This window comes from Myxine glutinosa, chromosome 3 (assembly GCF_964187855.1).
Source record: "Myxine glutinosa chromosome 3, kmMyxGlut1.1, whole genome shotgun sequence".
In the NCBI taxonomy this organism is placed as follows: domain Eukaryota; kingdom Metazoa; phylum Chordata; class Myxini; order Myxiniformes; family Myxinidae; genus Myxine; species Myxine glutinosa.
The window spans coordinates 137476999-137490491 of record NC_136263.1 but is presented as its reverse complement, the minus strand read 5'-3'; the positions used below and the strand labels follow the sequence as shown (position 1 = coordinate 137490491).

Below are 13493 nucleotides of genomic sequence, written 5' to 3'. Positions count from 1 at the left end.
TTCTTATTTTTTTGTATACATGATCGAGGCTTGTGGAAGAACTTGTGCAGAATGGAAGGGAACAAAATAGAGAGGGGGAAACATGAACAGCATAGTAGAAGTGAAAGTGAGATCAAGGGAAGGAGAAGAGGGACATGTGGGGCTGAACAAGCTGCACACAAGCTGAAACACAGCAAGTAGAGGAAGGGGAAAACGGGCATGAAATAGAAATATAACAAACCAACCGACAACTAACAAATGAAAGGAGGTGAGTGAGGGGGGGGGGGGGGAGCAATAACCTGGAAAAAGGGAGTGTTTGGCAATTTGGGTGAGAAAAGATGATGTTAGTTGTCGGTGGATGATGGTAGAGTAGATGATGGATGACCTGAGGTAGTGATGAAGAGCTGTATTTAAGCCCTGGAGGGAAGAATGGGACTGAACAGACTGGGAAGTTGGTTCCACAGGTGAGAGAAAAGGAGGGCAGATGAATGGAGGGAAACAATCTGTGAATTAAGGCCTTGTAGGTTGTCAAAAGTTCAGACGAGCCAAGAAAAGATCTTGCACAACTAAGGATGCCCAGTTGATGGCTGGCTTTGGAGGCCATTTTGGATATATGGTCTACCCAAGTTGTTCGTCGTCCGGATGCAGCACAAGGTTGTGGGATAGTATCATTGGCCGAGGGTGTGGTTGTGTCGCTGATGAATCATTATAAGCCCTCTGATGGCCATTATAAGCGCTGATGATAATAAGCCATTTTAAGCGCTGATGAATCATTATAAGCCCTCATTAATACCCTCTGATGGTTAGGGCAGCCAACTGAAATTTGTTCAGTGTGCTGGCAATAGCTCACCTACTCTTCACAAAGGACAACATGGAATCTTTAACGTCCACCAACGCATGCTGCCAGATGGGACACCCGTTTAACGTCCATGCGAGCGATGGCACATGCATTGATGAATCACTCTGCCTGTGAAACACCAGGATGACAGTTTATAGTTGGGTTGGAAATCAGAAACCCAGGCTAGACAGCCTAAAGGCGAGTGTGCATACCTCTAGGCCATTCTGTCAGCTCTCTGCCCAAGCAAAATCATGACTGATGATGAGACCCAAAATTGAGTGACTGAACCTCTTCAAATGGGTTGTTTAGGAAGGTGGGTTTTCCCGATTGTACTTTCGGAGAGACAAAGTCAGTGTGTGGGATTTATTTTGGTTGAAAGATGCATTCCAAGTATTGGACCACCTCCTGATTCCCAAAACACTGCCATGGGGCACTCCAGCCTTCACAGGGAGGAGATGAGAGGATCCCGTTATGAGCTACATGATGAATACGGGAGAGGAGGAAGTCACTGATCCATGAGAGAAGGTGACCTCGGATGCCATAATCAAAGAGTTTGGAGAAAGTGGGGGAGTACCAGACTGTATCAAGTGCTCAATATATGTCCAGAGAGATGGTCCTGATCTCATGTCTGAGCAGAAAGAGAATGAGGAAGAGCAGCAGAGCAAGTTTTTCGGACGCATGCGCTGACACCAGCTGGTCATGTTGCAGAATCGGAGTCGACGTTTGCCAGAACTATCTCCACCTTCTTAAGTGGGAAAGACACATCCAGGAGCAGTTGGATACGAGCGTAGGTATTTGGGAGTGAGGGGTTGGGTACACAAGATTTGGAAGTAAACACAGAATTGTGGCATTCGGCCTTCTCACGAGCAGAGTCAGCTGTGGTGCCATTTGAAGTGAGGGTAGGGATGGATGTGTAGTATATACTAGAGATAGACTTGATAAGGTGCCACCAAGTCTTCAAAGGAGACAAGTTTGAGGTTAGCCAAATGTTGTTTTCTGTCTTTCCTGAGGGTGGACACACACTTGCCTTCAGTTGGATTTACCTTCCAGGAAGAGAGGGCAACTTGTTTGAAGGCAACTTGGCTCTTTGTAGCAGGTGCAAGAGGATAGGTATGGTAAATGGTAGGATGATGACATGAGAGGGCAGTTTTCAGTGCCTGCCAGTCAACTTGAGTGAACTGCCAGACTCGACAGCACTGAGGGAGTTCTCTGACAAAAGCCAGAGAAATGTTAACTCTCACAAGCACATAATCAGATGATCCTATTGGAGCAGCAGGCGAAATGGAGACATTGGTTGGAAAATCGTCATTACCAAGTCCACGAGGGAGACCGTGCCATTGGGACAAATCTGGGTCGGAAAGTTCATTCCTTGGATGATGCCCATCAAGCCATTTTATCATTCGAGAGATACCTACACCCAGCCAATTGGCATGGCAACAGTTGTGATCACCACATATGAGGAAGTGAGAGTTGGAATGGGTGGTTCGGAGATGGTCCACGTTGGCAGATGCCAGGGTGGGCATGCTTCCATGCTGGGCATGCTTATTTATTAATTTTATTATTTATTTATTTAACGTGGGGTGCGAGTCCTGGTGTAACATTTTCAATACGTCAGTCCATGGAACATGCATGTATTGTTTTTATTGAAGCTCTGCTTTGTTTGCAATACTGACCAGGGGTCGTACAACATTCAATCTAAGTTGTTCAAACCATATTTACTCGCCGAAACCCGTGGAACATCCACGGAAGGGAGGATGTGGTGTATGGATAGAGTGTACCATTATAGATGGCATAGGGGATTTGCTTCTCCGAGTAAGAGTTAGGAAGAAAGATGAGAATGAAGACTGCGTATATGAACAACGATCGCCGACACCGGCACAAATGCATGCTCTGGATTGTCCATTCAGTGGACGGCTTGCTTTCGCCTTCGCCTGTCCAATCAGCGGACAGCTTGCTTCGCCTTCGCCCACCAGACGCCAATACGATGGCATCGTAAGATGGCGTCGTATCGGCAGTTAATCGGATGCTTTTGGGCCCCAACGTCGGCTAATTCAGATTTTTCGAGTATGGCTGTACGTGATAAACAAAGAGCGCGGTTCGTAGATCGTAAATCCATTAGTGCCGTGGGCATCGGGTCACTGGGTGCGGTGTAAAAGGGATAACAAAGTCGAGTCCTTACGCTATTATTATATAGACTAGCCGAAACCCGTGGAACATCCACGGAAGGGAGGATGTGGTGTATGGATAGAGTGTACCATTATGGATGGCATAGGGGATTTGCTTGTCCGAGTAAGAGTTAGGAAGAAAGATGAGAATGAAGAGTGCGTATATGAACAACGTATTTATTGCAATCTACTTAAATGACAATGCTACGATATACTTTTGAAAAATGAATGGATTCGTAATAGGAATCGGCATAGCACCACTCTGGGATTGTCCACTCAGTGGACGGCTTGCTGTCGCCTTCGACTGTCCAATCAGCGGACGGCTTGCTTCGCCTTCACCCAGCAGACGCCAATACGATGGCGTCGTAAGATGGCGTCGTATCGGCAGTTAATCGGATGCTTTTTGGCCCCAACGTCGGCTAATTCAGATTTTTCGAGTATGTCTGTACGTGATAAACAAAGAGCGCGGTTCGTAGATCGTAAATCCATTAGTGCCGTGGGCATCGGGTCACTGGGTGCGGTGTAAAACGGGATAACAAAGTCGAGTCCTTACGCTATTATTATATAGATTATTATACAGATAGCCTGAGCTGTTTATATCTGACGAGCACAATTACGTTAATAAGCTTGTTATTGGGCTATCTCTTGCAAGCATTGATTTTACCATAAATATCATGCAAGTCAGAAAAATAACATTAACTATTCAATGGTGCTTTATTGTACCAAAATGACGGGAAGTGTTTAACCACCCTTCTTTCTTCCCCCCTCCCCCATCCCCCCCCCCCCCCCCCCCCACTAGCCCATTGAAAGTTACTTTGTTCTGTTCGCGTTTACGCTGTTATTGAACCACATTTTTAATTATGAAATTAAATTACATAAGGCAATTTCTAAGTGGAGCAACACAATCATTTTGCTTATAATGATTGCACAAAGCCCATACACAGTATCATGCGAGACATCACGGAAAATGAAGTTGGCATGCGGACCGAGTTGGGGGTGGCATCCATAATGAATTGCTTTTGTTGCCAAGCTGGTCTAAACTTCATATGCCCGAACTGGGTCTCTCGACTGATTGCAATAGCAATCCCCGTTCTGTTGGCATCCTGCATTCTCTTCTGGCCCTCTTCAACATTGATTTTGTTTTCATCTTTCTTTTTTTCAAGCAATGCAATCACTTTGATGTTTATCCTGCATTGTTACCTCTCGCTCATTGCACATCCTACACCATCAACTTGCTTTTCAACACGTATGTGAATATTTGGTCTGATCCCCCATTTTAGTCGCATCATTTCATGGTATACGGCCGCCAGTTGTATATTTGTAATGTTCCTCATTGAGCTTTACATAACCTTTTAATATTTGCTCAAGAAAGCAGCCAAAAGACCCTTTTGCCTCCCCCAAAATGCGATATTTCTTCTCTCTCCTAATAGACAGGATAGCCAGCTTATCATTCACTCCAAAGAATTATCGTTTACTCAAAAGAATTACAAACTCTGAAACGCTGTGCTCCCTGCTGACTCTGCACTACTACTAATACTCAAATCAAATCCAGGACTTTCGAGCTCGGAAGAAAGCACTCTTCTAATTAACGTTGTCCTTACACATTAGATATAGAGCGGAAGTTGTAAAAATGAATGTTGCAAATGAATGCAGGATCTTCTATTGATAAATTTAGTCTTGACCCTATTCATGTTCATCCCTCTGGAACGCCCCTAATATTCATCAGGCAGAATTGTTACCATATATCCTCATGCAAAATACTTAGTGTAAAATGTTGTGTTTTGGGTTATTCCAGAAAATCAATCTACTTCTTCTTCTTAAGGTGGCTCTTACACCGTACTCAGATGACATTAATCTTCAGCTTCCAGTCCCCTCAATAATCAGTCCCCTCAAGCATTTGCCTGGTGTAGTTCCTCGGTCTCCAGGCCGGTATCCATCAACATGTTTATGTAGTTGAGAGCTGGTTTGCCCGGATTTGGCCTTCCGTGTTTCGGTGTCCATATTTACCAGACTGGAACAGGTTCCTTTTTCAGCAATAGTAATCCTGAGCCACTATCTTCGAATTTTAACCGACAGCCTTCCGGAAGATAATAAGACAGCTCTTTATTTGTCCTATCTTCAGACCAATGGACAATGAAAGCTGAACGAAGAAGTCGAGAATGGCAGCCGTCATGTCCCTTCTCCCAGCCTTGCCACCACATGGCCTTTCCCCTCCCCATTCCCTATCCCTGCTCCTTTCCCCATTGCTGCACCCTACCAGCAGCTCCTCCTCTCCTGTCCTGCACTCTACCAGCAGCTCCTCATCTGTCCTGCACTCTACCAGTAGCTCCTCCTCTCCTGTCCTGCACTCTACCAGCAGCTCCTCATCTCCTGTCCTGCACTCTACCAGCAGCTCCTCCTCTCTTGTTCTGCACTCTACCAGCAGCTCCTCATCTCCTGTCCTGCACTCTACCAGTAGCTCCTCCTCTCCTGTCCTGCACTCTACCAGCAGCTCCTCATCTCCTGTCCTGCACTCTACCAGCAGCTCCTCCTCTCTTGTTCTGCACTCTACCAGCAGCTCCTCCTCTCCTGTCCTGCACTCTACCAGCAGCTCCTCATCTCCTATCCTGCACTCTACCAGCAGCTCCTCCTCTCCTGTTCTGCACCCTACCAGCAGCTCCTCTTCTCCTGTCCTGCATCCTACCAGAAGCTCCTCCACCTCAAACATCTGAGGTCTCCACTTCAACCTGACAGATCTCTCAATCCAGGTCACTGCCGATAAATCGGACACCATCTGTTTAACATAATCCTTCCACCAACAGGACATCCCTGACCCATTAATGTCTCTCCTTTGCTATTGCCTCCTCTGGTTTGATTGTCCTGAACCCTGTCCTTGCAGCGGAGTTTCACTGTACATAAGAAACTCAATTTCTCACTCTCTGTGTACTGCTCTGACACCTTCCAAACCTCAGGAGTACCTCTAGTTGACTGTGACTTCCCCTCCTCTCCCACCTTGTGTTTGTCTCTGTGTTGTACCATCCTCCTAACAGTGATTCCTCCAACTTCACCTCTCTCTCTCAGAAAACAGGAACCAACTTTTAACCACTTATCCCAACTCTCTCTTCCTCATATGTGGTGATTTAAATTGTCACCATGCCAATTGGCTGGGTGTTGGTACCTCTCTCACCAACCATGATACTTCAGCAAATGGCTTCTGCGACTGCATGAGACAATCTGTGAACTTTCCCATCTAGATTTCTGTCCATTACAAATCCTCCCTTCTGGATTTAGCTATGACCAACTTAGCCACCAATGTCTCATGCCCTTCCTCTGCTCTAATTGGGTTATTTGATTTATATGTTTGTGACAGTCAACATCTCTCTTAGCCATTCTCAGACACAAGCCTCAGTGCCGGCAAGTCTGGCAGTTCACTCAGGCAAATTGGCAAGGACTGCAAACAGCCATTGCACTTCAGGACTGGTCCCTTATATCTACCGCCCCTCATTCAGGAGCCAGCCTGGGAATCCTTCCACATAACATTGATCTCCCTTATGCACAGATCCATCCAATCTCCTCTTCAGTTATCATACCCATCCTTCCGTGCCATAGCACACTAAATCCTGTGGTGAGGCAGTTACGTTAAAACAACTTGAATTCTCCTCCTGGAAGGCAAATCCAAGTTTGTGTTGACTCTCGGGAGAGCCAGAAAACAACACCTGTCCAACCTAAAGATTTCATTTTCAAACCCGTCTTCCTCCTCTAAAACCTGGTGGTGCCTTGTTAAGTCTGTCTCTGGTGTATGCTCTGCTTTCCCTTTCTTCAAATGGCACCACAGCCGACTCATGAAAGGCCAAATCCCACATTTATGTGTTTGCTTCCAACTCTTGTGTTCCCAACCCCTCGCTCTATGTACCCACCCTACCCAGTCACACCCAACATCTCTTCGACTCTGTCTTTTGCACCTGAGAATGTGGAGAGGGTTTCTGACAACCCTCAACTCTGATTAGGCAACTGGACCGGACAACCTCTGCACGCGTGTCCTAAAACCTTGCTCTGCTGCCTCGCACTAGATCATCTTCCCTCTGCTGGGAAATCAGCCAACATGAATGCATTACATAACTGGATGGTATTCATAGAATACTTTCCCTGCACAGTCAACTTGGTGCGAGTCAACTCTTTTGTTTTTGAAGTTGTTTTTTTTCTCTGATCCAATATGGCTGCCAGACCACGTGACATAAATTTATATTCTCTAATATAATTGTTGCGTAGATCACGCTCAATAAATTTCAAAATGATCAGACTAAGCGTTGTCCCTGTCAATTTATGATGTCATAATGAAGGCACCAATGACGTCATCATTAACATATCTTATTCCCCATGGGGTGTACTTGATAATGAGCCATGTTTCAATTTTTTTCCATGGAGCGGGGTCGGAGATATACAGGGGAAATTTTTTCGGTTTTTGCAAGATGGCGCCTTTACCGCTGAACTATGACGTCATAATTATCATTAAAATATTCTACAGGAGGAGTCGTTCCTATGGTGAAAATTTTGTGTCAATCGGTACAAGAATTGCAGAGAAAAAAATTCATACTGATTGAATCAAGCATTGCACTTGCCGAATTATGATGTCATTATTATGGTACTGATGACATCATCATTAACATATCTTATTCCCCAAGGGGAGTGCTTGACATTGAGCCATATTTCAGTGTTTTCCATGTAGTGGTTTCGGAGATATAGGGGTGCAACTTTTTTCGATTTTTCCAAGATGACGCCTGTACCACGTGACCAATAACGTCATAATTATGATTATAACAATTCTACAGGAGCCGCTCATATTCTGAAAATTTCGTGTTCATCAGACTAACAGTTGCAGAGGGAAAAAAAAATTTCATACTGATCAGATCAAGCATTGTACTTGTCGAATTATGACGTCACAATGGAGGCACCTATGACATCATCATTAACATATTGTTGCGGATCTCAACGTCGGCCTTTCCCCTTACCAAGGGGGGATTAGTCCCCTTGTCTTTTACTAGCCGACATGATCCAGGGCTATGACGTTCCTTCCGATCAGCGTTGGGTAGGGTCGTAGGCCGAATTCCTAATACCTAATTACCAACGCCTCCCAGGAAGCAAGGAAATAACCCCGCCCGAATCACGGTTGTAGTGGAAACGCCGAGCGATAGCGAGCCGTGATCCGAGCTGTTAACAGGAACTAAACCCGATCTGAGTGGTTCCGAATCGTGCCACGCTTACCCAATGGAGGAAAGGACTGATACGGTCGAATCAGGAAAGACAGGAAGAACAGATTGGTTTATTTACACTTTGTACAGGAAGGAGAAGAAGAACACACAGTGAAGCTTATACAGTCTTATACTTATCCCCTGGACACGGGCCCGTTTCACTCTCAGACACACTCACACGGGGATGTAGAAGGTCAGGGTGGTGGTCCAGGGATGATGGCGTCCCGGCAGTCGCTCCGGTCCCCAACTTGTACCGTGAAGCAGATGGTCAGGGCAGCAGAAGCTCCCCGCGGGTCGTTTACGCGGAGCGGACAATTACTGGGCGAAAGGCAAGGCTGGCTGGCGGTTACTGGCGACCACGGTCGCGTACATATTAGATGCACTGGCGCTATATGCGCTCCCAATACCGCTCAATAGGCGCTCCCCAATGCAAGTTCAATAGCATACCTGCGCTTTCAAAGCGCGTATCCGCTGCAGTCCTCTTCCAATGCGCTTTCCTCACGAGGCCTTTTAGCACAGTCATGTCGCATAAGCCCTCCGCATAAGTCCTTTTTACAAAGCCCCTCGCTCATCAGTCCTCTCAAGGGCTTTGTGTGCGCGTTTATATAGCGCCGCCCAGCGAACCCTCTGGAACTTGCCAGCCGCGCCCTTACCACGCCCCTCACGCCATTTCACCCGAGCCCTGGTTGGTTGTTGGCTCTTACCGTCTCGCTGCCGCTCCCCGACCTCAACGCCGGCTCCACCCTCTCTCAGGCCTACCTCGTGTCCCTCAACTAGTGAGCATCCCAAGGCGAGGTGCCATAGCCGAATCAGGGCGCGGGATGGATGCTGCCCAACTCGGTCGATTGGAGGGTGGAGGCTAAATGAACGGGACCTACTCTTATTTATTTTACACAACGCAGGTATTACTAATGGAAATGGCCTTATCCTACACACATACTATGACATAACTAATGTTCTAAGGTGGCCTACGTGTTGCTTGTGGACTAACTATGGGGGCAAACCTTTAACCTTTAATGATCACTATGTACACTCTCAGAACCGCAACAATATCTTATTCCCCATGGGGTGTACTTGAGCCATGTTTGAATTTTTCCATTAAGCGGTTTGGGAGATATAAAGATGTAACGTTTTTCCAAGATGTCGTCCGTTACCAAGTGAGGTGTGATGTCATAATTATCAGCAAAATAATATACAGGCAGAGGCGCTCCTACGGTAAAATCTCTTGTCAATCGGACCAATGATTGCCTAGAAAATTGATTTTTAAAATGCAGACACGGCACACATACTGCACACATATATAACTGAATGCCTAACCCTGCTTTTTGCTTCGCAAGCACAGGGTGACAAGGTGAAAAGACTGATCCCCTTATAACTACACACATATTAGCTTACTTCCAATCATCAGCAAGGTCATGGATTCAAACACATCAACCATCATTGCAGTTGACATTAAATCATTCCCTTTCTCCAACCTCATCTCTGTTCATCAATTCAGATTCAGACCAGGTCACTCTGCCTTGAACATGCTGCTTATACTCTACCAACAATGGATGGAGACCCTCAATGTCAGACATGAGATCAGGGCCGTCTCTCAAAACATATCTCAAGCTTTCGATACAGTCTGGCATACTGCCTTGCTCTCCAAACTCTCTGCCTACGGCATCCAATACCAGCACCACTCTTGGATTACTGACTTCCTCCACTCTCATAGCTAACATGTGGCTCTCAACGGAATATTTTAATCTCCTCTCCCTGTAAAGGCTGGAGTGCCACAAGGCAGTGTTCTTGGCCCCATCCTATATTTAATCTTCATCAGTGATTTCTGACTGGAAAATCCTCTTTATCTCTTTGCTGATGACTGCACTCTCTGCTGTGACATCCCTCATCTTTCAGACGAGGACTGACGATGACTAGCATGCCAGGCCAGGACCTTCTGGACTGGCATGCCAGCTTAAGGCTGCAGCCTATTCCCTGTCTTCAGACCTTCACAAAATCACAAGCTGGTCAAACACTTGGGATATGTCATTCAATCCTTGACAAATCTCAGTCTCACTATCTATCTATCTTTGAAAGGACCGTACTGCTAACCCGCCCATCTACATACCCAGCCCTCTCAAGGGAGTTCAGTCACTCAAACGTTTGGGCCTCACTATCAGCCGTGATATTTTCTTGGACAAACCACATTTGAAATTTGGCCCCCAAAGCCAGTCGCCGAGTGAACATCCTCTGTCGTGCAATGTCCTACCTTGGCACACCTGAACTCTTATTTTGAGTTTATCAAATGATTCACACCTGAACTCCAAGGCCTTTATTTGCAACTTTATTGAGTACAGCTCTTCCCTTTGGGCTGGTGCCCCTGCCTCACACCTTGCTCAGCTTAATGCCATGGAAACAAAGGCCTCAAGATTATTGGAATCTCCCATGATGAACCTGAGTCGATGGGTCGTCACTTTTCCATCGCAGACAGGTAGGTGGTGGCTCTGTCTTCTACCGCCTCCTTTCTGGTCTTGCACCCTCTGCCCTCTCCATGCTTTATCCCCCCCCTAGGTATCTGCAGGACATATGCGGTCCACCAGCAACCCTCTTCTGGTGCAACTATCAAAATCCAGAATCAGAATCACCACCCACCTCCACTCCACCTTCTCTTCCATCTCATTCTTCCCTCCAGGTTGTCAAGACAGCATCTCAGGCACCACAGCTGAGGCAACCATCTCAGGTCACCCCGATCCAAAACCATGATCTTTTTCCCCTCATTAAACCACCCTTGCCAACTCCACAATTTCCAGGTTTTCCTTTCTGAGAGTTTGCTCCTGTATCCATCTTATCCAACCCTACATTATCCCCTAACCCTCATCGTTACACGCATCCCTTGCTGTCTGTCTCGTTTTCTCCCGTGGCGCTGCTGTTGGTATTTCCCCCCTTCTCTTTCTTTTGGTACCTCTGCCACCTAAGGTGGATGTAGGCTATGTTTTCTCCCCTGCCTCTGTTTGTGAACAAGATATCTCAAAAAGTTGCAGACGGATTTTGGCAAAGTTTAGTGGGGCGGTTGGGTATGTGACAAGAATGAAATGATTCGGTTTTGGTGAAGATTCGGATCCGGATCTGGATCCATTTTTTTTAAAGTGATTCTTCACCATTGGGCAACACAAAACGATATATCGCACGATATCTCAAAAGGTTTTGGAGGGATTCGGATGAAACTTGGTGGACATATTGGGTGTTTGACAAGGACGAATCTGTTCGATTTTGGTGAATATCCAAATACGGACACGAGAACTCTCTAATATTTCTGTGATTCCTCACCATTGAGTGATGGGGCCAAAAACGATATATAGCACGATATTTTAGAAAGATGTGGCCAACTTATGCCAAAACATGGTGGATGAGTTGGTTAGGTGACAATAACAAGCCGATTAGATGTTGGTTCAGGTCCGGAATCCGGCCTATCAATGGGATAAAAAATGTAAAATGTTGAGCCTGGTGGAGGTATGCGCTCTAAGGAGTGCCGTTCTAGTTCCTTGTGTTATGTTGTTTCCTGATCCGAGCTTTGTACAAAAACTGTAAAGAAACAAAATTCAAGAATGCCCCATTATGTTCATTATTTATTTTTTATGTAAATGTATTTACTTATGCTATGTTCCAAGTTATAGTTTTTACTTTTTATCAAGTATATCACAGCTTTATTTTTGTATTGCTCAACAGACTTTAACAGATTATGTCAGACAAAATTTTATTCTCTCTTACCTTGCTTCTGGAAAAGCACACAATGTGCATGCATATTTTGCTTGATAGAGCTGCAAGACCAGTTTGAACATTGAACATTATTAGTTCTTTCCAAGTTCTGTCTGGCATTCCCAAAGCATTTACCACCCAGTGTACAAGTTACATCTCCGAGAGCGTTCTGCGAGGCGCATACCAATGTACAAAGAAATGACACGGCTGCACAATGAGGCACGGTTGGCACCAGGACGTAGTATGCTGTCAAAGCTCCATCGTGTGCTTCCATAGATTCATAGATTTAAACTTGATTCCGCAAAGGAGGAGGAACAGAGGGCAATGCAATCGAACTGCGTGTGCTCTTTTGAAATGACGGTTTCATTTTTATTATTTCATCATCTATTGCATCGCATTAACAGTTTTGCATGAATGCCTGCCTCTTGTTACAGGGTGGCATTGCTTTTGTTGCCATCAAGGGTGCTTTCAAGGTGTACTTCAGGCAACAGCAATATCTGCGACAAGCACATCGTCGCATCCTGAACTGTCCTGATGCAACGGTGACGTCCACACCACCTGCATCCCAATGAGTGGACTGTTTCTGGATGAGCCTCATGCTGAGTGAATATAGCAACCTCTGCTTCCAGTTTTCCCTTTGGAATTGGTTTGGGTTCTTACTATTATGATCATTATTTTTGTCGTTTTCCATTTTCGTTCGCCATTTTACTTGCTTCTATTTTATTCCACTTCTTTTGTTGTGGCACACTAAATTGCAGGCAACGATATAGAAGTAGCCTTTGATTGGCTGATGCTAAGTGACAAGGGCACTTCTGCAAAGGATGACAGTGTGTTTATGAAGGTTTGCACAAAAAAAAGAGGCAAACAAAGCAGCATGAGCTCTAATTTCTGGACTGACATGCCAGCTCAATGTGAAATGCCATCCCATTGGCAGATGACATATTAGGCGCACTGTATTTGTACCGCTGGGTTCTGAAATCATTTAACTGCATCTATTATGGTGATTTTGAACCAGGAACTCTCAAAGCTGATTGGTATTTCTTGTCCGTTCTTATCACCTGTATTCTTTATGTATGCAGCCAGAAGCAATGTTCCTTCCTTAATCTTCAGCATCATGGTGAAAATTGCCATGAATAGCCTCTTTCACTCATTATTTGTACGACTAAATTTACTTGCAGAATCCTCTTTTCAAATAAGACGGGGAAAATGGTCTTGGTTTAAACACCTTATTTTGTGTAATATTAAAGGAGTTTGCACTGGGTGGTGTACAGATTATATGATTAAAGTGCTTGTATTCCTTTTTACGGCTCTTCTCTGGTTATGCCTAAATTGGTATTTATGACAATTCAGCTCTTCAATAAACCTCAATCACTTTATTTAAATTAATAAATAAGTGTGTGTGTGTGTGTGTGTGTATATATATATATTGTTGTTGTTGTTGCTGCAGCCACCGGTTTCGGGGGTTTACTATGAGGGGGAGATAACTAGTCGACCAGGTTCCCCTGGGTCTTCCATCCAATTACCATTTACCTGTGGGTGATGTGGTTT

General features: G+C 45.3%; 1 protein-coding gene across 3 annotated transcripts in view; it reads left to right on the top strand.

The window, feature by feature from the left end:
- MARCHF5 (membrane associated ring-CH-type finger 5) overlaps positions 1 to 13249 on the top strand; it is a 366957-nt gene extending 353708 nt beyond the window's left edge. For all 3 annotated transcript variants that reach the window (XM_068110060.2, XM_068110058.2, XM_068110059.2), the window contains exon 6: positions 12380 to 13249. In XM_068110060.2, the coding sequence (XP_067966161.1) occupies positions 12380 to 12517 (138 nt within the window). In that variant the 3' untranslated portion in view covers positions 12518 to 13249. The remainder of the gene's footprint in view (positions 1 to 12379) is intronic.
- Positions 13250 to 13493: the final 244 nt, after the last annotated feature.